Source organism: Spermophilus citellus (genome assembly GCF_964194105.1).
Source record: "Spermophilus citellus genome assembly, chromosome: 17".
Classification (NCBI taxonomy): domain Eukaryota; kingdom Metazoa; phylum Chordata; class Mammalia; order Rodentia; family Sciuridae; genus Spermophilus; species Spermophilus citellus.
This window is the reverse complement of record NC_138199.1, coordinates 1,702,616-1,728,479: the sequence shown is the minus strand read 5'-3', so window position 1 is coordinate 1,728,479 and position 25,864 is coordinate 1,702,616. Positions and strand designations below refer to the sequence as shown.

The 25,864-nt window shown below is 48.3% G+C and overlaps 1 protein-coding gene across 1 annotated transcript in view; it reads right to left on the bottom strand.

The window, feature by feature from the left end:
• Positions 1 to 6,870: 6,870 nt before the first annotated feature.
• Positions 6,871 to 25,864, bottom strand: part of USP22 (ubiquitin specific peptidase 22) — a 38,655-nt gene continuing 19,661 nt past the window's right edge. Inside the window, exons 3-13 of the mRNA XM_081270810.1 lie at positions 22,673 to 22,786; positions 22,167 to 22,268; positions 21,354 to 21,523; positions 18,784 to 18,931; positions 16,241 to 16,346; positions 14,852 to 15,010; positions 13,543 to 13,669; positions 12,698 to 12,789; positions 11,340 to 11,402; positions 10,734 to 10,883; positions 6,871 to 9,887 (exon numbers count right to left, since the gene is read on the bottom strand). Coding sequence (XP_081126936.1) covers positions 9,845 to 9,887; positions 10,734 to 10,883; positions 11,340 to 11,402; positions 12,698 to 12,789; positions 13,543 to 13,669; positions 14,852 to 15,010; positions 16,241 to 16,346; positions 18,784 to 18,931; positions 21,354 to 21,523; positions 22,167 to 22,268; positions 22,673 to 22,786 — 1,274 coding nt within the window. The 3' untranslated portion in view covers positions 6,871 to 9,844. The remainder of the gene's footprint in view (positions 9,888 to 10,733; positions 10,884 to 11,339; positions 11,403 to 12,697; positions 12,790 to 13,542; positions 13,670 to 14,851; positions 15,011 to 16,240; positions 16,347 to 18,783; positions 18,932 to 21,353; positions 21,524 to 22,166; positions 22,269 to 22,672; positions 22,787 to 25,864) is intronic.

Sequence of the window (25,864 nt, the reverse complement as noted above, 5' to 3'; positions counted from 1 at the left end):
GACTTGAGTGTCTTGAGTTCTTTCACAAACAACAAATTCTCTCCCATGCCCCTTTGGTGGGGCCATGAAAGGACAGCGTGTGTGTGTGTGTGTGTGTGTGTGTGTGCCCCCGCGCACCCATGCACGGGCCTGAAGGGCATTTGGAGCTGATGGTAGCAAAACTCTCAGAAGCAGTGGGTGTTCGCTGGACCCCAGCAGGAGACTTTTTCTTTTGTATCAATTTTTAAAATTAGCATTTAAACCTACAGTTTCAATAGCACTTAAACCTTGAGTGGCCTAGCTATTCTGAGGAGCCTTTACACAGTAAGGTTGTTATGCTCGAATTCGGGACCCCCCAAAGACCACCAGAGACCAAGATCGATGTAAGCAGCAAAGAGGTGTTTATTTCGATCTAGCTCAGTCCTCCTCGCGCACAGAGCAACTGATGATGCTGAGAGGCCCTGAGCCCAGGGTTTGCAGCAGTTTTATACATTCTTTGGAGAAGGCAGGGAACCCCACATACATCATAGCATCTCTTAGCAAATCATCACACACCGCAGGAAAATCAAATAACAATTCTAAAACATGATTAGCACATTCACTGGCGGGAACAAGTTGGGTAGGGGTGATTGGTTACTACAAGAGGGGGATTCATTTGAACTGATTGGTTTAAGCCAAGAGGGGTGTACGTGCTGAACTACATGGTTTCCCAACACGTTATCAACCACCATAAACTACTGGGGGGTCATCTGGCATCCCAGGTATTTCCCTGTCTCATGCTGATTGGTGGCTGCTGGGGGGGTTGCTATGGATCCCCACCTAGCCTGACTGAGTCAGGGACACCTGGTACTGCAGATCTCTCCTGTTATTTGTAGATAAACAAGTTAGCAGGGTGGGTATGTGCCTAGGAGTGCTCTGTGGGTCTTTCCAAGGACAAAGGCCATGTCCCTTCCTTGGACAGGCTTTGCTCTGAGGTAGAGGCTGGTTTTTCAAGGTAAGGACATGATTGTGTATGTGAGCTCTCTCATGCTGCACCCCCCCACACAGGGTCATGCTGTAGACCCACACTTGGCCAAGTACCACTGCACTGGTGTGTGCTCAGAGACACAGCATTGCGAGTTAAGGCACGTCTGGGAGCTGTGCAGACGGCTCTCCTTATTGATCTGTGGTTTTCAAATTCTGCTCATCTGAACCTGAGGGTGGGGGTCTGGATGTAGGATGCTTCTGGAACCACTTGGAGTGGGGGAGGGATTGCTGAAAACAGGATGCTGACATCCAAATCCAGCTTCAATCAGACCCAATTAATCTTATAGAGCTATTTTTTTTTAAGAGAGAGAGACAGAGAGAGAGAATATTTTAATATTTATTTTTTAGTTATCGGCAGACACAACATCTTTGTTTGTATGTGGTGTTGAGGATCGAACCCGGGCCGCACGCATGCCAGGCAAGCACGCTACGGCTTGAGCCACATCCCCAGCCCTTATAGAGTTATTTATATAGTTTGTTCGGTTGACCCTTGGCCTAAGTTTTTTGTTGTTTTGTTTTTAAAAGAAAAGTATTCTTTGCTAGAAATAAACCTAGATACTGTCAATTTTGCCCACCATGTGTTGCTTCTACCTTGAAAATAGATCCTGATTCCAGTCACTTGCATGACCGCTGTGATTTGAATTCTCTTCATTGTCACCTGGGTTACTGTCTCACCTCTTTGAGCCTCCTCACTGACACCTTGCTCCTGCAACCCCAAGGGGCTCAGCAAGTTTTTTTTTTTTTCTGGAAAGGATCAGTAAAAGAGTATCTTAGACCTTGGGGACCATGCAGTCTCCATTGCAACTACTCCACAATTACTCGACTCTGCCATAAGAATCCAAAAGCAGCCCCAGCTAGTCAGCAAGCCCACGGGGGTGACTTTAATAAATAATAATATCTAATTTAACTTGATTAATTAGAACAGGTGGGGAGGTGGGATGTGAACTGTGGGCTGCCAACCTCTGCTTGACTCCACAGCAACACTGATCTGTCTGTGCCTCTTTAAAAGACATGTTTACATAGACATCTTTAATCAATCACAGCCACCCTCAAATAGTAACGCATCTCTTTGCATTTAGGGTAGGATTCTTACAACCCTAAATTCCCCCCACCTATCTTTTGTGCTGTTGTTGTCTTAAATTTTACTTCTACAAGTTCTATAAACTCATAAGACACTGTTACTACTTTTGCTTTAGAAAGACAGTATCTCAGAGGCATTAAACATTTAAGCAACAATGTCTTGCTGGGCAGGGGCCTGCCTGGAACCCCAACTTCAGGAGGCTGAGACAAGAGGATTCCAAGTTTAAGGGTAGACTGGGCAACCTAGTGAGATCCTGACTCGAAATTTTAAAAAGGGCCAGGGGATGTATGTGCCTTAGTGGGTTCAATTCCCAGTGCCAGAAGAAAAATAAATGTCTTTTATGTTTGCCTTCATTTCAAGGGATCTTCATCAAAGCGTCTTTCTGGTAGCACAGTCTTTCCATCTGAGGGACTTCTTTAAACCTATCTTATAACGTTATAATGCTGGTCTCAGTTTTTGTTTGAAAAGGCTTGCTTTCTTTTCTACTTTTGAAAGACATTCTTTCTAGGTATAAGATTGGAGATTGACAGTGGTTTTCCTTTTAGCATTTTAAGGGTGTTACTCTGTTATCTTTGACTTGCGTCATTTCAGACAAAACACATGCTACTAATCTCTACCTTTGGTCTCGTAATGTGTGCCTTTTTAATATTGTTTCAAAGTTCTGGTGCTTTATTATTTTGTTACCACTCATATATATATATTTTCTTGTGATTCCGTTTGGATGCTTTCCATCAACCTTCAAGTTCACTGATTCTCTCTTCAGCTGTGTTGAATCTACTCATGGGCCCATCAAAAGCATATTCTTTTTTCTATCTTGCCACTTTTTCTTTTACATTTCCATTTCCCTCCATTGAAGTGTCTCTGCTGAAATTCTTCATCTATTTAAGCATGTGGTCCACCAGAGCCCACTGTTGATAGATTTGTCTCTTGATGGAGGGCTTTTTAAAAAAACTTTGTTTATTTTTACGTAGTGCTGAGGATTGAACCCAGGGCCTCACACGTGAGAGCTCTGCCACTGAGCCACAGCCCAGCCCAACGGGTTTTGCTTGCTGTTTTATCTTGCAGCTTTTGGTTGAAGGCTAGATCTGCAGAAGAGCAAAGACTGATGAAATGTGCCTGTCTTCCTCCTGCAGTCTCTTAGGGTGAGGGGTTGAGTCATCTAGGCAGGAATCCAGCTGGGTTTGGATTTTGAAGTCACTGTTTACTTTTAGGGGCTTCAAGTTACCCTGGTGCTATGCTCTTGGGTGACAATGCAGGTCACAATATTCCTGTTCCACCCTGGGTTTTACTCCTTTTGTATGGACCTCTGCTACCACGTGGGTGCTCTCCATGCTTCGGGCCCTCCCTCCGTGGTAGACCACTGTTGATGATCATGACTGTGGGGACAGGGGGATTGTCTATAGTCCTGTTCCCAGTCTCAGTCTGAGGCAGGCCCTGGTCTCCCACTCGGCATGTGAGGACCCAGTGGAAGCTGAAGTCGTGGAGGAGAACTTGCATGGGTGTGAACTGCCCTGGGCTGTTTGGATACCACCACCACCCCATGCCCCCAACACCAAGGCTCCATGTGTTGAAACTTGGTCCCCACTGGGCGGTGCTACGACGACGAAGGAAACTCGGTCCAACTCTTGCGTTTAGAGATGTGGCCTACGGAAGTTGCTATGGGATAAGGTCATTAGAGACCCTGTGACTGAATCCTGGTGGCTTTATGAGAGGGAGAGAGACCAGAATAGACACATGTTCCTGCTGTGTGCTGCCTCAGGACTCTGCCAGGGAGACCATCAGCAGAACTGTGAGATAAATGAAAACCTCTTTTCTTTACAACAAACCCAGTTTGTGGCATGGTGTACTAGCAACAGAAAACGGACAGAGACTCTGTGGAAGTCCCCTGAGTTCCACACCCAGCCTGCCCTACACCCAGCCCCCGGCAGTTTTTACATTTTCCCCATTTTAAAGATGAAGAAACTGAGTCTGGAGAGCTCAAGTGACTTGCCAAAGACACCCACAACTGGGACTGGAGCTCAGGCAGCGGGGTCTGTATTACCCAGTCGTTGGCCTCCACTGCAGAGGTTAAACTTAACCCTGGACTGATGAGGGAGGCTGGAACCTCACATGCAGCGATGAAGGCTCTGACCAGGCAGAAGAAACCGCATGCACACACTAGCACAGGAAGCATGGCGAATTCCAGCTAGACACCAGGCAGTCACCCCACTGGCTCACAGTGAGCACCAGTCTGTGACAGAGGTACAGCTGACTGTGCCCACACTCCACTCTCAGAACTGACTCGATGGATAGACTACACTGAACTCCCCAGGGCGCCCCATCCACAGCCAGGTGTTTTACCTGGAATGTCCCACCTTGATGGCCCGGTACTCCTCGGGTACTGCAGGCCTCGGCTCCAAGGTGGTCACATTGAAGACCTTTCCCCACCCACGCTGGCCCTGTCTCCCTGCCTGTGCCTGTCTCCATAGCACAGCACAAGCCCACTTCTACCCGCCCGCCAGACCGCGCCCTCTACTTGTGGGGAGGACTTCGGCTTTGGTCCCTTCGGGATATCGCACATTGAATAGTTGTTGAAATGAATGGACTTGAGGGTCAGACAGGATCGTCTTGTCTTTTTAGACTTTCCAGTTGTTAACAATCCACAAAAATGACTTCCTCTCTGCTGTGGTGTGTCCCCAAAAGATCTCATGCTGGATATCTGGTGCCCAGGGCAGCAGTGTGGGGAGCCTGTGGCAGGAGAGGCTGGGCTAGCAGTGTGTGCAGCACGTCACCCTGGGGTGCCCACCACGCAAAGACGTGGCCCGGAGCTGCTCGGCAGATGCTGGCACCATGTCTTTAGACCTCAGACTAACCCCCTCCTCTCATTTTCCAGAAGAGGGTCTGGGGGCCTCAGAGGGGAATGGCTAGTTCAGGACCCCGCCGAGCCCCAGCGAGAACTCCCATCTGCTGAGAAGCTCTTGCTCTCCACAGCATCCTGCTTCCTGTGAGCGGCAGGATGGGGTGGGAGGGGCTTAGTCAGAGCGGGAGGGGCTTAAACACTCCGGATTCGCCTTGGGGAATTTGTTGCATGGATATTGTCTCAGATGAGTTCCCAAGTCCTGGAGTAAAATGGGTGTGATTTCAGGGGTGTGTGTGCACACTTGAAGGCAGCCATTGAGCTGGTCCAGATTGGGGCTTCAGGTTCACTCTGGTTGCAACTCTGTGCCTGGTCCTTTCACCCCCAGTGTATCAGTGAAAAAGATGGGGCCCACAGCTCTCTTCCTTTGCAGGTTGACATTCGTATGATACCTTCGTGACCTTCTCTCACTGGTTTAACTTCTCAGGGGTGCCTACAACACAGTTCAACTAGTCTGGCAGTCCTTAACTGTAGGAAGTGATCTGACCTGCTCCCCCATTGTCCTGAGGTGGCTGACGGTGGAGTCTGTGAAGGTTCAGTGTGGTCTTTCCTCTCCCCAGCCTCTTGGGCCTCAGCACTCACCAGGACCTCTGCGGCCCCAGGACTTTTGCTTGTGCTGTCCTGTGTGGAACCACCAACCCCCACCAGCTCAACTGTCACTTCCTTGGCTGGGATCCCAAAGCACTAAATGTCAGGGAACACACAAAGTGGGCTGCAGCACATCATCCTTGTGATGGACAGACCTCTCAAAATAGGCAGACACTATGAAGATGTCTATATTCATGCTCCCTTTGACCTCTTTGGTGGGAGCACAGAGAACTCCCACAAGGGACACTTAAATGGCGTGCCTATGCATGTGGCCCACTTCTCTTAGCCCTTCACTTGCTCAGGGGGCCTGTGAACATGGCCACTGCACAGCAATAAGGCCCAACAGGATCAACATCATCTGCCCTCCCTCACCAAGGCCCACCAGGTGGCACTCCCAAAGCTCCTCATCTGCCCCAGACAGACTCTGGCCAATTCTGGGCCCAGCATCTCTTTCAGCATGAAAGAGCTGTCTGCCTTCACTAGAGGCCAGCCATGTCTAGGTACGGATTCGCCTGCCCTCCCATCGGTACCTCCACCCTGTCTCAGGCCCCCACCAGCGACTGCTCTGGTCAAAGCCCGATCCACAGCGAGGACCTGCAGGAACAGGCACTCATCTGTGGGACTTAGCTGCTCTAACACACCACCTGGAAGTCGCTGGGCTTACGGAGAACTTGGTAATGGTGAAGGGATGGGGCTGTGACAGGGGAAATACGGTGCTTTAACTATTATATGACCCACCCCAACCCCCCGACACAGCCAGCCAGCACACAGGTCTGAGAATCAAGGTATGAATGTGGAACTGCCTCTTAATACACCCAGCTGGGCTGGCGGTGTGGCTCAGTGGTAGAGTGCTGGCTTATCATGCACAGGGCCCTGGGTTTCATCCCCAGCACTGGAAAAAAAAAAAAAAAAAAATCTGACAGACACAAAGCCATGGCTCTACTTCTCCTCTGCTTACACCCACAGCTTTCTCATCATTGGGAAGCTTGCTACCAGTGCACCTCCTGTGCCACAGCCAGGCCAGCGGATCCCACCCCGGCACGATTCCTGCCCCTGAGGGTCCCCGGGTGACTCTCATGCACGCCAGTCTGAAGGCATGTGGCTGTCCTGAACCCTCCACGTCCTCTTCCTGTCCACACAAGGAGAAATGAGGTCAAACGGCAATGGGCCAAGGAAGGGTGCACAGGGCTTCCCAGGCCTAGCACGACCCAGGGGCCAGGCCACTTCTCCAGCTGCTGCTGGCACTCCGAGGCTCACACTTCCGGCCACCCTGTGTCGGTAAGGAAAGAACAGGCCAGACTGCAGAATAAAACGTAGCTTTATTATGACATAGGAAAGACTACAAGCCATCAGGGAGCAGAGTGCCAAACAGCCCCTCAAAACGACAGGGAAAGGGCAGGTGAAAACATCTTGGTAATAAAATCTCCAACCACAACACAATCATTGGAATTTTTTTTTTTACAATTTTTGTTTTTAAAGTTATAGTAAATGAAACGAGTCACTTTGAATTGTCAAAAAGAACTGCGATTTTACACAAGTGAAAGCATACACACCAAGCCAAAACACAAGAGCACTCGGGTATGTCTCAGGGATGCTGCTAACAGGGACGCGCAGGGGCCATCCTGGGGTCCAGGGGAGCAGAGCCCGGGCCCGGCCCCCGGCTGCTGCCTGGCTGAGGAGTCCCAGGCACAGGGACGCTGTCCACACCACCCTCAGGCCCCCTAGGCCCCTCGCACTCCACCCAGCTCAAAAACCTTGCCTCCAGTTTCCTGAAAAGGGTGAGTCCACCTGTCTCACCATGAAGCACTGAATGACAGCCAGCATCTCAGACGTGCAGACTCTTCCTAGCACACGGTCATGAACGTGCAGGGGGTGTCACCCAACGAGTCCCTTCACGGTAAGACAACTTTGGGACAATCTGAACACCTCCCTACACAGGGTGGTTAACTGGGAAATGGCAAAACCGTTCTTCTGACTGATGAGCCAGACGGGGAGCTAAAACAAGGGATCCCTAAACCCATCAAATAAATATGCTGCTCCTCACAAAGTCAAGTCACATGAGCAGAAACACGGACCCAGTGCTGAGGGTCCTGGCCGAGGGCAAGGCCCAACACGAGCTGAGTGTCCAGGGGCCTCCCAGCTGGACAGAGCTAAGTGCTAAGAGTGCCAAAGGCTCAGTAAAGGAGGGAATCCACCTGAATACGACGTCTCCAATGGTGCCTATAAAGAGGAGCGCAGCTCCATCTCCCTCCCCTTCTACAGTCCCAGTGCAGTGGCACAAGCTGAGACCGGAGGGGTGTGGCAACACAGGACACAGGCCCAGCCCAGCCACATTCGTCTGTACACTCTGCAAGTCAGGGTGCTGAGGCTCCCCGTTCAGACGCCTGCAGGCTGCCTTCAGTTCAGCCTCCTTTCCAAAAGATTTGTTCCTGATTAAAAGACAAAAATCTGTTCCCAAGAAGATCTTCACAGCACAGTACACAGACGGGCCGCCTGGGGCTGTGCCTGAGAACCTGGCCGTCCATGCTTTCCAATAATGCTTATTTAAAAAACATGCTTCAGTTTATATTCTTTGAACACAGAAACACAACAGAGATGAACTGGGAAGTGTTCACAGACCGCACCACAAGGCTTTGCCGTACCTGCCGACCCCGTGGCAGGTGTTTGGGTTTCTTGGGTTCTGAGTAAGCAGCAGCTTCTCAGCTCAGGTCCCCTGCCTGCCTTTGTGTGGCCTGTCAACTATGAGAAACTTTCTTATTTTCAAATAGTTAAAAAAAAATTATTTTCTTGACACATGTAAATTATACAAAATTCAAATTTCAGGGCCCATAAATAAAGGAGTACTGGAACACAGCCCAACTCACTGTTCACATATCACCTATAGCAGAGACCCTAGAGCCCACAAAGCCTCAGATGCTCACCCGCCGGCTCTTCATGAGAAAACTCTAGCTAGCCCTGAGACCGCTCACTTCCTTCTCCCCAACACCAGGATCCTGCAGTCCAGGCAGACAGCGCTCCCGGGCAGGCAGAGCCGCAGAGATGGCCATTCACACACTAGGTCCCAACAGCGCTTCTGTCCCCAGGTCCCCAGGCTGTGATTTCTCAAAAATGGACTAACAATCTAAGTTTGGGTTTGAATAGCTAGATACATGCAAGATATCTTACAAGGAACTTCCTCAACCAGCTCCGAAACAACCTCATCACAAAAGCATTTCATTCCTGCTCCAACTGAAGTCACAGCAAGTGCAGAGAGGCACCCGGCCTCCAGCACGACCACTCAGCTTCAGACCCAACACACCAGCCACCACGCGGCCCTACACAGGCAGCAAGACCAAAGATCAGGAGGAAAACGGGGGAAAGGGACCATGGAACCACGGGACAACGCTCCATTGACTCCAAGATCAAGACGCTGGATCTGAGCTGCAGCCCTGTCCCCCGTCCTCCTCCGCCACCTCTGCCTGCTGCGAACCACGGAAGGGGGAGAGCGGCCGGGCGGGGTGGGAAAGGGCACAACAGAACAGCACCAATTAAAAAGCAAGACTCACTCTTGAGAATAAAGAAATTATCTAGATTTCATTATAAACTCAATAGTCATTCACTTTACTATCATTACATTTATGAAATACACCATCGTGGAAAAAGAGAAAAGGGAAAGGGGATAAGAAAATGTCTATTTCTAGAAAACTGAGAACATCTGGGCTGATGCTTCCACATGCAGTTGACACTAAATTACCTGCAGAGCAGACCAGCTTGGAACCTGCACCAGCGCCCCCAGGCCCTGGGCCCCGGGCCGCCTTCCAGCTGCAGGAGACAGTGGGAGGATGGGCTCCTGGCCCACACTCAGCCCGCCGCCACCCCAGACCTCTGCCCTGGCCTCCACCTTGGTCTACACGCGGTGGACCCATTATTTTCATCAGGTGGGCACCTTTTTAAACTGTGTGCGTGGTAGGACAAAAGGAAGCACCAGGCAGAGGCAGTTTTATGCCACGAGGGTGCCCCAACCCCAGATCTCCCAGTTTTAAGGAGCACAGGAGAGACGCCAGTGACAGACTCCCTCGGCTCCTTTCCCATCCAGGGCACCGTCCTGACGTATGCTCGGGAGGGCGGTTCACGTCCACTCTGACACCTGACTCCCGGGTGCAGAAGGATCACATGGGCAGGCTCATCTACACAGGAGGGGTGCCGTGGTGGTGCCATGTCGGGGAAGCTGGGGGTCTTCTGGTGAGGCTTGCCAACTCCTCGCCCTCCTTTTCTCTGACCAGCTGTGGATGAGGCTACTCGTACTCCAGGAACTGTTTGTGGTAGAACAGCAGGTATCTGAGGAGGCAGAGGAATACTGGCCTTATTCCAGTTCCTAAGACATTCAAATCCAACAGCCCACGCCAAGCAAGCACGTGTGCCTGTGGCCTGCATCTGACTTCTTGGCTGGTTCTGGTTTTTGAGTCCTCAGGGACAAGAGTCCCCCTGCTGAACTGCCCTGTCCCCATCAAAGCGGCCTAACCACCCGTTGCCTGCCAGGAAGTCACCACAGCTCATCCGACCCCCGCAGCCCTCTGGCACTGCCTCTTCTGTCCCTGAAGGACACTGCCCTCACGGTGGGCCTACTGCTCCTGTGACCACCACGACAGGGCGGCCGACTCCTGCCATGCTCTCAAGGTTGCACTTCATCAACACACAGACCTACGCTGAAAACCTCTGCGGGGGCTACCCGGATGCTCTGAGTCCATGTTCATCCCCAAAGGAGCTCCTGGCAGCTGGGCGGGCCTCACCCCTGGGCCAGGAATCCTGCTGTCCAATCAGGAATAAGGACCTAGGGTAGCTCAAGGTAAATGAGAGGGGTCCCCTCAGTCCCGGAAGGGGCAGAAGTTTTCTGTGCCCAAAGGAACAAATCCATGAGAGAAGAGAGGAACTGATGAAGAGCTGACGGGCCCGGACCACAGCGTGGGTGCTCTGGGAGTTAATGGCACGCTCTCCTCTCCACCGCCCGTCTAGGTGCTGTCCTACCTGGAAGGAGCTCTCATTATTTCAGGAAATAATGTGAACATCAAGAGTCACTCTGAGGCACTAGAAAGAGACGCGGCTTTGGACCCAAATGACAAGGGGGCAGAATGGGATACGGCTGCAACCATGAGGCCTCCTCCAGCCCCCACAGGAGCCACGTACCCTTCGCTGTCCAGCACGTCCTTGATGCTGGCCTTGGTGATGATAGCATCATCACACTTGAACCACTGATCCTTGTGCTGACGGATGAAGCTGGTGTAGTGGCCACTCTCCAAGGTCCCTTGGTGGTTGACGACAGCAAACAGGGAGTACCTGGTAGGAGGAGGAGTGGGGAGAGAAGAGCTAACTGAGGGCACTCCCAGCCCAGGCAGGCCAGGTGGCCACTGACCTGACCTAACCCAACACCAGCGGCAGCAGGAGGGAGCCGGACCTGCCTTCTAGCCCTCCCAGCTCTCACCGGGGTGCAGCGAATCCCCAGAGCCACACTCAGCAGAAGTGGGGATCAGTGGTGGAGGCAGTGGTACCCACTCTACCTGTGCCACCTTTCTACAGTACCAATGGCAGGCAGAACAGAGCCCCTTAGGCCTGAAGAAAGTCAGAAGCCTGGGCAGGGGCAGCCCCCCACCGGAAACAGCCTTTGCTAACAGAGGTAACGGGAAGCAGGCGAGGAAGCAAGAGGCCACAGAAAAAGGGACTTCTGCTGGTGCTGCTCCCCATGTGCCCACCCTGCCAACCCCGCCTGGGACATCCCCACAAGCCACCGCGTACTTGTTGTCGTTGCTGAGGCTGTCCGTGGGCTGCTGGTACTGCCCGTTCATCCTGCTTTCTTTACTGTAACAAAGAGCAGCAAGACTCAGCATCAAAGAGACAGGAGGCTCTGACAATCACCAACACTGAGAAGGGTTCCAGAAACGCCGCGAGAGGGGGCACGTCACAGGCTCTAAGCAGAGACTGTCCATGCTGCAGTGGGGAGTCTGTGATGAGCCATCCTCCCACGGGTGGAGTGAAAGTTAGACCATCACCAGCTCCCTCAGAAAGATCAAAGACTGCTTACCCCTCCACCAGCACTTGGGAAAATGGGAGGGGCTCCTGGAAACGAGAAGTCCCGAGTTCTGTTTAAGGCATTCACCCACCAAAGGCTAACAGAAGGCAATGAGATCTCTGAGACCTCACTGCGTCACCTCCCCGACACGGGAGTCAAGGTCACACTGACTCGTTTTCCCAGGGTGGGCTGACAACGCAGAGCTGTCGTTCTGAGGATCTCATTGTATTTGGGATGGAAACCTGTGGACCTCGGGGACAGGGCCACCAAAAGAAAGGACACGGGAAGATGTGGATACTTAACCACAAAGACTTGCTTGAGATGGTGCAGTGAGCTGAACTATAGACCCTAAAAAAGTAATGTTCACCTCCCAATCCTCACGACCTGTGAGTGTGACCTGGTTTATGAATAAAGGTCTTTGTGAACAAGGACGCTGAGCCTAGATTACCTGGGTGGGCCCTAACCCTAATGACCAGTGTCTTTATGAGAGAGAATCTGAGGGAAATCAGACTCAGGGGTAGACCCCGAGGCCAGGGAACGGGAGGTGGTGTGGCCACAAGAGGATCTGGAGCCACCAGAAGCTCGAAGAAGTGAGGAACAGACGCTGCCAGATTTTCAAAAGTGGGCCCTCTCCAACCCCGATCTCTGGCCTCTAGAACTATGAGAAAATAAACCACTGTCACTGCAAGCCACCAAGTTTGTGGATGAAAACAAATACATCAGTAAGCAGCTTGGTTTATCTAAAGGTTAAATTTTAAGTGTTCTATAATATAAACATCTGAAAATAAAGAAAACAGAATCCACAATCAAAAAATTCAGCTGTTTATCAGCACTTCAAAATCTGTTCCTTCTCCTCATATCTCACCTTGATGAATTTCCAAGTTTGAAAGCTGATAAAGACTTGCTAGAGAAAAATTCAAAACAAACTATCCAAGGAAAAACAACTCATTTAAGTGGATCTTGGGTAGGATCAGGATAAGTAATTACATTTATGAAAAGTAAGCTTCTTATTACTTGTGACAAATGCCTCACCCTGGAAAGCGGGTGCTGCACGACCACCCCAACAGGACACAGCGACTCCTACCTGGAGGCCATGAAGGGTGTCATGTCCAGCTCCAGGGGGAAGGACACGTACGTGGTGATCTTCCGCCTCAGCTTGGCCGAGTGCTCAAATCGCTACAGAAATGGAGGAGGGAGAGGGAACAGCAAGGAGACTAAGTGACAGCAGCCCGTGGGCTGTCAGGGCGTCCCCTTTTACTTTCTGAATTGCCTTTGGGTCACATCTAGTGCTTACAGTTAGATTCAACAACCCAACGCTGACCCACACAGATCTGATGTATGAAGTTCAAGTCAAGCCTTGAAATGATGATCATGCTCCATGATAAACACCAGGGGTACAAGAAAGTGGCCTCATGACAAACCCAGCAAAGTGCAGAAAACAAGACAAATACCCTAACCTGTGGCAACAAAAATGAACAGTTCCTCCATCAAATGAAAGGCATTTCTAGGACTATATGTGGGCACCCAAATCCAGCTGTAGACCTAGCACCTTTCTTTTAGCATTTTGAAGGTGTGTTGAAATAAGAATATGCAACATCAATATTTGATATAGTGCCTCAAATATTGATTTCTGGCCCTTTCCAGAAAAAGCCTGCCAACCCTGGACTAGATCATAATTGCTTTAAGTAAAACAGACTAGGGGAGAGAGATGGGAGAATTTGGGAAGTAATAAAACTTTTACACACACATACACTGCAAGTTGCTCACTCCTATCTAGAGTCACTTGCTTTCTGTTACCATCACAAATCTGTGCAACAGAGGGCAGCACAGGATTAGGCCTCGCACCCTCTTGCTCCTTTGGCATGCCTACTGACTGGCCAGTTAAAAATGCCCTCAAGCTGCCACTGGGCTGTTTTCTGGAAAACTCACTTTGAGATGGAAGCAGGCCACAATGGGCAGCTTCTTCATGGTGAGCTGCTTGGTGGACTCCTGGTAGCTGTGGCACCCACTGCATTTGATCTTGGCACTGCTTCCCAAGTGCTCCGGTCTGGTAAATCTACAAGACATTTTTAAAAGGTTTTTAGCTGGGCATGGTGGTGCACACTGGGAATCCCAGCAACTCAAGAGGCTGAGGCAGGAGGATCAAGTTCAAGGCCAGCCTGGGCATCTTCCTGTCTCAAAATAAAAAGAGCTGGGTATATATAGCTCAGTGGTAGAGCACCTGCCTAGCACGTGCAAGGCCCTGAGTTCAATCCCCAGTATAGGGGCAGAAGGGGAGTTTTTAAGGAAAAAAGGAGGGAAAGAAGAGGGACAGAAAAGGAAGAACAAAAGAATATTTTATCACTTCTGTTAAGACTTGCCACAGAAAAATTTAAAGCATAAAATGTCCATCTGAGGAGAAGTAATTCACAGTTACGGTTTATAATTTTCCACAATGAAAAAAACATGAAACTTCTTTTCCCATAATCTTTTCTCCAAACTTTTTATATTACTGAAATTTATGACTATGTTAAATTAAAAAGACTCTTAGAAAATATTTTTGGTTGGTTGTTTGTTTTCCACAATCTGATACCCTATTATTTACTATCTGGACCTATCAATCCAACAAAGCCCATGTAGTTAAAAAAATTTAAACATGCAGCAAGATAAATCATAAAACCTTGTCCCTCTTCTAAGGAATACTTCCCTTACAGAGAACTCTGCAGAGCCTTTGAAGAGCATCCTGAGTCTTATCACCTATCTAAACCAATGAAGTAGTGAAGGGACAACTTTAAAATGGCTGTTAAGTGCAAAACACCACAGATGTTCTAGCCACTTGCAGGACAGGCCACACATGTGGGAAGTAGGACCAGTGTTTAGTCCACGCTGTGGTGCAGGTTGCCTGCCACAAAAGGTGGGGAGCATCACGTTCTGCTCTTTGCTCTCAGCTCACTCACTGGGTTGGGGTGAGTGGGAGAAGGTCGGTGGTCTGTGATACAGACATGCAGTCGTGCAAAGCAGAAGACAGAAATATTAAAAAAAATTGAAAAGAGCCAACCAGCGTGAGCTCCTGGGCACGTGCAGCCATCTGTAGGCTGACGTTGCACATTCTCTCTATTCTCTACTCTGGGCAGCAGAGAGAAAATGCTACCCTGGTCTGGCCCTGAATTTACAGCTTTCTCCTGACCAGCTACCACTTCTAAACAGCTTCCACAAGGGAGATGTGGTTTTCCCTGCCCAAACGTCATGGCTGCCTTACCTCCGTAGGCAGTCGGTGAGTGTTGTGGTGCCCGACGCGTGGCTCTCCCCGTTCACCACACTGCCCTCGCTGCCTGGGCTCAGGGGCCAGAACGGGGTGGAGGAGCCAGGCAGATCTAAGCTGATGTCCCAGAAGGGGTCTATGGTGGTGGAGACGCCACTGCAGAAAGTGGAAACATGTCATGAGGGCTGAGGGCCATCTGCGCTTCTGTGCTTTCTTTGGGGACATACCAACACAGCCCTTTTGTCCCAAGAATGCCTAAGGGTGGGTGCTCAAGCAGGAGTACTTGAACCTGTGTGTCCTGGGTGGCCCAAGGTAAGGATGTGTATAAATCCAGTAATGCAAGGGCTGCCCCTTAATGTCAAAATCTGGGAGAGCACCACCTTCATTTAGGGATTTTAAGAGTGAATTTCCCAAGCCCCAGGTTCAGAGGCTCTGAATCCCTAGGTATACCTCAGCTGCATGTGGGAACTGGAGTAGCACCAATACCCAGAAACTGGTTATTGCTGCCCAGGGGGATCACAGAGATCCCCCCCCACACACATATCACACTGAATGTACACTGACCAAGCTGAGCAGACTCTGCAGAATGTAGACCACTGGATTTAGCAAGGCCAGCTCCTCCTTGGAGATTTAATTCAAGTATTAAAAAAGGGAAACTCTTCAGAGTGGGATATTTGCCCAAGATATTTAAACAGAATATAAATCTGAAACAACCCCTTGCTCAGAACTTGGTAGGTAAGGGTCAGTGAGAAACTCTATAATGCTCACAGCCAAGGCCCAAACAACCTCTGCTATGTACAAGAAAACTGTATCTGCAACGCCAAGCAGCAGGGACCCTTTTCCAGGACCCCACAGGGACTGTGGGTGACAATCCACTGTGGGCTCTCAACAACCTTAGTAGATTGTGACCAGGGCTTTAAAAAACTAAACTGAAATAAAAACACGCATGTGCACTGAGGGGGAATGCCAGGTCCTCTGGTTTCACTGCCAGGTGATGCTTGTCCATGTTCTGAGGCCTGAAGTGCTAAGTGGTGGCTGCACCTGGCAAGAATGAAAGTCACCACCCGGGAGCAGATGGACACAGGAACCGTGGTGGAATAATCAGATAACCCACCCAGATGACAGACGTCAAAGAAATGTGAAGGATAACTCCCAAGAACACCCTGCTGGATTGAACACTAAGGGCCACATGTTCATGAGGTTTCTCCCTTACCCTTCAGGACTCAGTGTAACAAGCGATGCTGATTCCACTTTAGTGTTAAGGGTTCACTTAAAAAACTCCCAGCACAACAGTTCTGCTGACTGGGGCTTGTGCTAAGATGTCGGCGTGGCCCACCCAGGTCCTGATGCTGCAGCGGACTGTGTCTGGCTGAGGGCTGCACTTACTGGCAGACCTGGCACGTGACGTCGGACTGCAGCCCGCCTGTGAAGATCTGGTCGATGATGCAGTTGCAGTGGTTGGGGTTGTTGGCCTTCTTCCCATTGTCATCACCTGGGGACAGAGCACAGCTTTGTCATCACATCTGTGCATCTCCAGGACAGCAGACAGCATGTTCCCTCACCCACCCAGGAGAGGCAGGAGGAAACCAGGAATACTGACACTTTAAAAGGTGGGTGAAGACACCTGTGATTCCAACGGAGACTTGACAAAGGGGCACATGATGGTTTTAATCTCATGAGAGATCCAAGCACCTAGATGCTAATGCTCTTTGTTCTCTCTCCTTAGCATCTGTCTCGGCAACGAAGTGTCCTAACACCTAACAGCTTGGTAGGATTATCGATTCTGTTTTTCATATGCAGAATAATTGAATAAATATTCTCCCAGAGAGAAAGCCCAATAATAATGATCTGGATCAGTCATACCAGAGAAGCACCTTTCTCCTCCCTCAACCAGACCATGCCTCCCTCAGGATGTCTCGCAGCAGCCCCAACCCACCGTTCCTCATCAGCTCCACACTTCCTGACTCCCAGGTCCTCCCTGGGTTCCATCCACACTCTACTTAGATAAGCAGATACACAACTTCAAGAGCAGAGTACAATATATATTTAAAATGTACATTATAACTTCATTCAGCTAAAAGGGGGATGATGATGTAGCCATTTACATATACATTATGTATCAAAAAAACAGAATTATTACAGAATGAAGAATGTCCAGTCTTAAGAGCAATCATCCAGATTTAAGATTAGAGGAAAACACTGCCCAAAAGAACCTCGAATTCACAAGGCAGAATGTTACAAGGTATGGAAAGTGCGTACAGGAAGATGTAAAGAAAGATGAGCTGAAGATGCCCCAGAGCTGACAACTCATGAACAACACAACCAAGCGCATCCAGGGCCCACAACCTGCGCCAAGTCTCTGATAACTGCATTTTTTGGGTTTGTTTGTTTTGCAGTGCTGGGGATGGAACCCAGAGCTTCGGACTTGTCAGGCAAGCTCTACACACGAGCCACACCCCAAGTCCATGACTTTGTTTTTAATGAGAAGAGCTGACATTTCTTTCCAGGAGTGGGCAACAGTGGTTTCACGTTTTTTTGTTCTACATTTTAACAGCAACGCATTTTCAAACAATTTTCAGTACAGACTTCTCCTGCTTACGGAGGTTCTTAATTACCTTCGTAAGTTGCTTATAGTAATAATATTTAATTTAGTAATCTTTCATGGTGGCTCTTTCTGTATGTATGACACACATCATTCGAGAAAATCCAATATAATCTAAGCTATTCAGCAACCTTCATTTGGTTCTCAGGGTAAGTATTAAAAGCACATATGTTTTAAGAGGAAAAAAAAAGCATGAGAGCTGATTCAAACAAGCCATCTCCTGTCAAGCGCTGGGACTCTGAGCTGGTGCCCTAGGCTCTACAGGGCACTGGTGCAAGGGCCACCATCCTGGACATAGCCTCAAAAGACTGAAGGGCACTAGGAAAGCCAGCTGCTTTGTTCTTTAAAAGATACCAATTCAAGAGAAAATGAGCTGGGCAGGTACCACCTACATTTAGCTGAACTAGCCCAGATCCCAGGAAACGCGATGGGAACCAGGTCTCTTCTTACTGCAGCAGTGCCTTCAGAGGTGAGATCTGAACCTGCAGCCACGGCATCACCCTCCCTCAGACCTACTGAACTAGACACCAGCAACGTAAGAAGCCAACAACCCACGTCCAAGCTTCATGGCAACCTGCAAGCCCTTGGAACTGGGAACTCTACCAGAACCAGGAAAAAAAGGAAGGGACCCAACCATGCTTCCAGCTACCCACCACTCCACCTGAATCTCAACTTCCTACCCTAGGAGACACCGTGCCTCCTCCCCACCTCAACCATCAAATCCCACCCATATCCAAGAACCCGCGAAGGGGGACCGTGCTCCCAGGCAGGCTGTGGGACTACAGTAAGGCCATGTTCCATTAAAATCCCAAGAAAGAGCTTAAAATAAAAAGCCTTTGATCAGAATCAAAAGAGGACTGCAATCAAAATCAGGGACGCACCAGCAGGTGAACAGGCTTGGTCCCCTGATCCCAGTGCTCTATTTCAGAGCAGCAATTGTTTGTGGTCTCCCCAAGGGAGAAGGATAGTTCTGACCATCAGTCACATTCAGAAGCCTCAGACATGACAACTCAGAGGAGCCACAGAGCAGCCACAACATGCCGAGGCCTCCGAGCTTTCACTGTTCACGATGATGGGTCACAGGGGATTCCTACCATGCGGCTGCCAAAGGACACGTGAAACTCTTTCTCCTCTTTTAAAAATAAATACAAGGAACCTCCTTAGGAAAATATGACCATATATGGTCTATGCAACAAGAGTGGGGGTTCTCGGCAATGTCCCCCAGTTTTGGAGGTGCATGCACACTTCCCCTCTTTGCTCCCTTTCAGAGGGAGACTCCTGTCATAACCTGAGGAAGGGCCAGGACAGAGGGGGCAGAGCGGCCCACCTTTGCAGTGCCGGTGAAGGACGTCCAGGGCCGCGATGAGGAACTCGTGCGCATCCTGCTGCTCGTAGCCAGCCAGGTGGCGTGCGTGGGTCCACACCAGGTGCAGCAGCTTGTAGGGGATGTGAGGGGACCGGTGTCCAGAGTAGAACTGCTCGGGGAGAAGGAAAGGGGGACTGTGGGAGCACACCAGACCTGAGCATGCGACACAATGGAGTGCTGAACGGCTGCCCAGGAAGGGAACCGTCTGGTTTGACAAAACCATCCTCTCTTTCTTTAAAGCTGAATTTTATTTTTATTTGGACTTTCTGGGCTTTTGGAGTCTGCATAGGATTTTCTCCTTCCCACCACCTATTTTTTAAAGATAAACCCACATGATGAACTGTAACTTGCTAATGAAAGCAAATGAAAATAAGAATACCTTGACCTCTGAGGACAGGACACACACCTATAATCCTCGTGACGTGGGAAGGTGAGGCAGGAGGATTGCAACTCTGAGGCCAGCCTCAGCAACTTAGAGAGACCCTAAGCAGCTTAGCAAGACCTTTTCTCAAAATAAAAAAAATAAAAAGGGCTGGGGATATAACTCAGTGGTAAAGCACTCTTGGGTTCAATCGCCAGTCCAAAAAAAAAAAAAAAAAAAAAAAAAAGAGGACTTAACATGCCCAATGTCACCTCATACAAAGCACCAGGCAAACCTCAGGTCAGGGTCCCCACTGACATGAACATTTCGGATCTTACCATCTGACCTAACATGAACTTCATTTAGAATAGAATAGACTCATAATTCTGAACAAAATGACATGGTAACCAATATACCATTATTAATGATAGGCTGGGGGTGGAGTTCAGTGGTAGTGCTTGCCTAGCATGCACAGGGCACTGGGTTCCATCCCCAGCTCCACAAAAAAATAAGTAAATCAAGAATCTCAAAGTTAGCTTTGTTCTTTCAGATTTAGAAGAATTCACACACTCATGAGATTCCTTTGCTTGACAGTAAATGGCAGTTGTTCACCTAGCAGCAGCATAAAGTGGACAAGGAAACAAGATGCTCAACTCCTCCACAGGCTTCAAGTCTTACACTTGTAAGACGTTGAGAGGTGGACAGCCACTATAAGAAAGAGATGCTAGTACTGGGTTAGCATCCCTAAAACTGAAAATCTGAAATCCAGAAGGCTTTGTAACCCAAAACTTGAGAGTGCATGGTGTATTTTGGAGCATTTTGGATTTCTATTAGTGATGATCAATTAGTAAGGTCTATCAAATACAATACAAAACACCCTGAGACCTGACACACTTCGTGTCCCAATCACTTCAGGTATTCTGGTCTCCAACAATTTCAGTCTGTTCAGTAATACAATCCCCACAGTTACCAGTATGTTGTAGGAGTCAGAAACGGGTTAGGCTAGGTCTATGGCTACACCACTCTGAATGCACTGATCTTGCCCAATCTCAAAAACTAAGCAGGGTCAAGCCCAGTTAGTACCTGGATAGGAAAAGTGGCTTCTGCCAGGATAGACTGGCAAGCTGTTTCTGAAAAGAGCCCAACAGAGAGTGACTTCAGCTACAGGCCACATGGTCTCTATCCAACCACTCAACTCTGAGGCTGTGGCCACGTTCTGACAAAATAGCAAGATGAGTGATAAAAGCAGGGGAGGCTGGGCCTGCCAACTGCTCTTCTTAGAGGCCTATAGGGCAGGCAGCATCCCCATTTTTACACTGGAGTAACTGAGTGACCTGAGCTCTAAAAACCCAGTCGGAGGCACTAAGCTGGTAGGTCCTGAGGCCTCAGGACCTCAGATGTGTCTGGACCCTGTGTCCAGAGTTCCACCCTGCACTCTCTCTCTAGTCAGACACAGACATGGATGGACACACTGAGTGCAGCCACAGTCAGATCAAGGGAACAGAGCCACCCAAGCAGGGCAGAGGCTCACAAGAGAAGAGGCCTCTGATAAAGCACGCCTGGCAGTGACAGCCACAGAGCAGACCCACTTCCCTCAAGAATGAAACAGGAAAGAGGCCAGCACATCTACTGGCCTTCCCGAGATCCAGTGTGGCCGACAACAGGATTTAAGAGTGAATTGCCAGTATTTACGGAGATGAATGTGTTCCACCAGCTGACTCTGCCACAACCCTTGCAAGGGCTCCTTTTCTCATCCTGGGTCAGCAGTGTGTCTCCAAAGGCCATGCCCACAGCCTCTCATCATTTAACAATCTCTTTTGGAAAAACTGTCTTCCATAGTTAAAGCACATATCAAAAATTTATTCACTACATAAAGTTCTGGAAATTTATCATGGCCAATCCTTTTTAAGGCAAAAGAAAGCAGTTATAAAATATTCCACAGGGCTGGGGATGTGGCTCAAGCGGTAGCGCGCTCGCCTGGCATGCGTGCGGCCCGGGTTCGATCCTCAGCACCACATACCAACAAAGATGTTGTGTCCGCCGAGAACTAAAAACTAAATATTAAAAATTCTCTCTCTCTCTCTCTCCTCTCCTCTCCTCTCTCACTCTCTCTTTGAAAAAAAAAGGGAAAAAAAATAAAATATTCCACAGCTGAGTTGGCAGCACTCACCTCCTGGAAGAGTGAGGACATCTCACAGACCAGACAGGAGCTGGGGCTCTGCATCTCACACCGGTGTCTGTCAGACAGGAAGAAGTCACGCAGGAGCGGTGTGTGGGTCAGAGCCTGGACGATGCAGTTCATGAAGCACGTGTTCCCAAGGTTGATCAGCCCTCGCAGACCTGAGAATGAAGCCAGAGACATCGGGAGTTACTAGTGCACTGAACTACGGGTAGTATACTGCCACGTGCTGGGGGCTTCCTTTAGGTCTGCATGATCACCTTCCTTTATTAGTTCACTCAAGAAGAAAAGAGCAAGAAGAAATGTAATACTTTCCTAATTTTGAGACCATTTTTATATGAACTGTGTTGAGGAATGTCCACTACCAACATCCCTTCTTTGGCCGTCATGTTTTTAAAACCACTGCCCAATTGTGTTTTCGATAAAAATACAGGTTGGAAAAGAGCCTCCAACAAAACAAATCGCTTTTAAAATGTTCTAAAATGCATTTCTCACTTCTCACAATACTTATCAAACACCCTCGCATAGCCACATCACTTCTATCACTGAAGATTAACCTGGCCAAAAAACACTTGGGTTCCTTAAGACATGCAAACTCTAAAGGTCACAGGGCAGGAACCACCTCCACTCGTTCCTCTGCACCCCAGGCCCATGGCACTCCCTGTAGAGAGCAGGGTGCTTGTGACCTGGATGCTGAGCAGGCCAACCAATGACATGCAGTCAAGCAGGAATTAAACAGACTCCTGCTGCATTATGAGCCTAGGAGTAGAACAGACTCTGCTTGGCAAGATGCCCTCTACCCACCTATGGTGCAGTTAGAGGTGATCTTCCTCCTTTTAGGATTGTGTTTCAGCAGTTCCAGCTCCCGTTTGGTTGGTTCCCAAGTTGAAAACTTCTCTCCAGCACCTAAGGAGATGAAAGATGGTTCCAAGTGCTGTTGGCTCAATTTTCAAGTGTTTATAAACAAAAGTTGCGGGGTTCTATACTCGTTATCAGGCTGTATTTGAAAGAGGGGCAGCCCTGATATCAGGGTTTTCTAACCCCCTACTACACAGATGGGTGACCGGCTCGCCTTTGGTGGGGGTCTATGAATACACCACATTTCCTGCAAACTGCCCATTAAAGCCACCCCAACAAGAATGCAAGATGATTCCTTTTTCAAATGCCTCCAGTCCCTGAGTACAGAGACTGCAGCATCCGTTTCACTCAGTCCTGGGTATTCTCTATGACTAAGTTTTGCTCTTGACAGACCTGAGGAGACCACAGGGTTAAGAGACAAAGCAAGTAAGTAAATTCAGGCAGAACCCAACCTTGCATCTTCCAAGCCTTCCGCTGTTCCTCTTTGGCAATTATTTCCATGTCTCTGTCATAGATGTAGTCCTGACACAAAAAGCAATAGATACCTCCATACGTGAGATCGATGGCTGCAGAGAAAGAAGGGAGACAAGGAAATTCAATTTTTTTTTTCAAATTTTTTAGTGATGGAAAACAATATCTTTATTTTGTTTATTTATTTTTATGTGGTGCTTAGGATTGAACCCAGTGCCTCACATGTGCGAGGCAAGTGCTCTGCCACTGAGCCACAACCCCAGCCCAAGGAAATTCAATTTAACATGGAAGGCAATGCTTCAGGACTCAGGCATACAAGTCAACTTACTTAGACAAAGTGTGACATTTAAAACTAGTATTTTAGGTTCATAAGGATTCCTGGCCACCTGACAGGGTAAAAATGCTTTACTACACTGAGAATTCCTGGTCCTATCATGAAAAGGAAAGCAAGCGATGTGTGCTGTTACTTCACGGATAAAGGCTATTAACTGCTCTTTTTCTAAGAACAGAGGGGAAGAGTTTCTAATCAGACAACTCTGACTTCTCAGCCAGAGCTGCCTCCCGCCCACCTGGACATGGATCTTTTATGCTTTCTCAACTGCGCCATCTGGAGAACAGGACCAATACCTGGGCTCTTAATTACTTTATTCTATAGACAAAGTCCTTTGGGCACCTGAAATACACTTTTTGAATTCAACAATTAAAAGGGGGCGGAGCTGGGGTTGTGGCTCAGCAGTAGAGCGCTCGCCTTGCACGTACAAGACCCTGGGTTTGATCCTCAGCACCACCTAAAAATAAAAAAGTGAAATAAAGGTATTGTGTCCAGTTACAACTAAAAAATAAAATTTAAAAAAAAAAAAATGGATGTAGGGGCTGGGGATGTGGCTTAAGCGGTAGCGCGCTCGCCTGGCATGCGTGCGGCCCAGGTTCGATCCTCAGCACCACATACCAACAAAGATGTTGTGTCCACCAAAAACTAAAAAATAAATATTAAAAAATTCTCTCTCTCTTTAAAAAAAAAATAGGTGTGCATCAAGCACCATCAGATGTATGGGACAAGGAAGGAGGATAAAAAGCATAGATTTAGAACAACTTGGATTAATCCTCGCTCTGCCAACTACCAGTTATGCACCTTTCATAAATTACTCCACTTCTTTGAGTCTCAGTTTCCTCTTTGGTAAAATGGTGACAGTACAGTAGCACATCTCTTAGGTTTGTGTGATTATTAAATCAGGACATATAACTTAAGTACATCACATGACAAATACTAATGTCTCTTAATAAAACAGATTTTTGTGATACACTGGTCCGTCAGCATCTGTGGGAGATTAGTTACAAGACACCCCTGGATATTAAAATCTGCAAGTGCTCAGGTCCCTTATGTATGGAGTACAGTGTTTACATATAACCTACACATATCCTCCTGTGTACTCCAAATCATCATTACATTACATATAACACCTAACACCATGTAATGCTAGGTAAACGACTGTTAGGTTGTACTGTTAAGAATCGGGGGGGGGGGGGGGGGGGGAGGGGGTTGTCCTGTATGTGTTTAGTACAAGCACAAGCTCCTCCCTGACCCCAAATATTTTCTATTGCAATTGGTGAAATCCATGGATGCAGAACCCAGAGGAAAGGCCAACTTTCTTTAATGTCTTAAGTTACTATGACTCAGATTAATACTCTTGAGAAAATGGTGCCAGGACAGTGTGATGTCCACACACAAATGAAGCTGGATCCCTACTGCACACCACATGCAGATATCAACTCAAAATGGACCATAGACCTAAACATGAGATAAAACTCTCAGGAGACAGCACAGGGATAAATCTCTATGGCCTGGGATCTGGCAAAGGATTCTTAGATTTGACAGCAAAACATGAGCAACAGAAGAAAAACGGATAGCCAGGCATGATGGCGCACACCTGAAATCCCAACCCCTAGGGGTGCTGAAGCAGGTTCCATTGAAACCAGCCTCAACAGCTTAGTGAGACCATGTCTTAAAGTCAAATAAAGACAGCTAGGTGCCAGGCGCAGGGGTGCAGACCTATAATCCCAGCAATTTTGGAGGCTGAAGCAGGAGGACCACAAGTTAGAGACCAGTCTTATTAACTTGGTGAGGCCTTAAGCTGTTTAAGCAAGACCCTGTCTCAAATTAAAAAACAAAAAGGGATGGGAATGTAGCTCAGTGGCCAAGCACCCCCGGAATTCAATCTTCAGTACAGGTTCAATTCCAGTAACACCCTCCCCGACCAAAAAAAGAAAGAAAAAATAGGTAAGATTGACTTCATCAAGATTAAAACTTTGCCAGGCACGGTGTCATACACCTGTAATCCCAGTGGCTCAGGAGGCTAAGGCAATAAGATCTCGAGTTCAAAGCCAGCCTCAGCAACTTAGTGAGGCCCTAAGCAACTCAGTGAGACCTTGTTTCTAAATAAAATGTAAAAGGAGAGGAGGGGAATGTGGCTTAGTGGGTTCATTCTCTAGAACCAAGAAAAAAAAAAAAGTTAACTTTAAATCAAAAACCATCATCAAGAAAGTGAAAAAGACAACCTAAAAAATGGGAGAAAATACTTGTGAATCATACATCCATCCGGAATAGAAAGTTACACACATCATAATATTAGGAACAAAAAGAATCCCATTAGAATATGGGCAAATGGACTCAAACTGGTATTTCTTCAAATATACAAAAATGACCCAAAAGGTGCACAAAAAAAAATGTTTATCAACATTGGTGATTAAGAAAATGCAAACTGGGGGCTGGGGCTGGGGCTCATTGGTAGAGCAACTGCCTTGCATGCGTGACGCACTGGGTTTGATCCTCAGCACCAAAAATAAATAAATAAATGAAATTAAGGTGCTAAAAAAATCAAAATCATATTTAAAAAAATAAGAAAATGCAAATGAGGCTGGGGAAGAATGCTTGCCTTGCAAGCCCAGGCCCCTGGGTTCAGTCCCCAGTACTGCAAAAGAAAAAGAAAAAAGAAAAGAAAATGTTAATCAAAGTCACGGAGATATGACTTCATATCCACTCTGAAAGCTATTTTTAAAAAGAAAAGGGGGAAAGTGTTGGCTGGTGAGGATGCAGAGAAACTAGATGCTCATACATGGTGTCGGCTAGTGAGGAGGCAGGGAAACTAGAACCCTCATACATCGCTGTGGGAGGA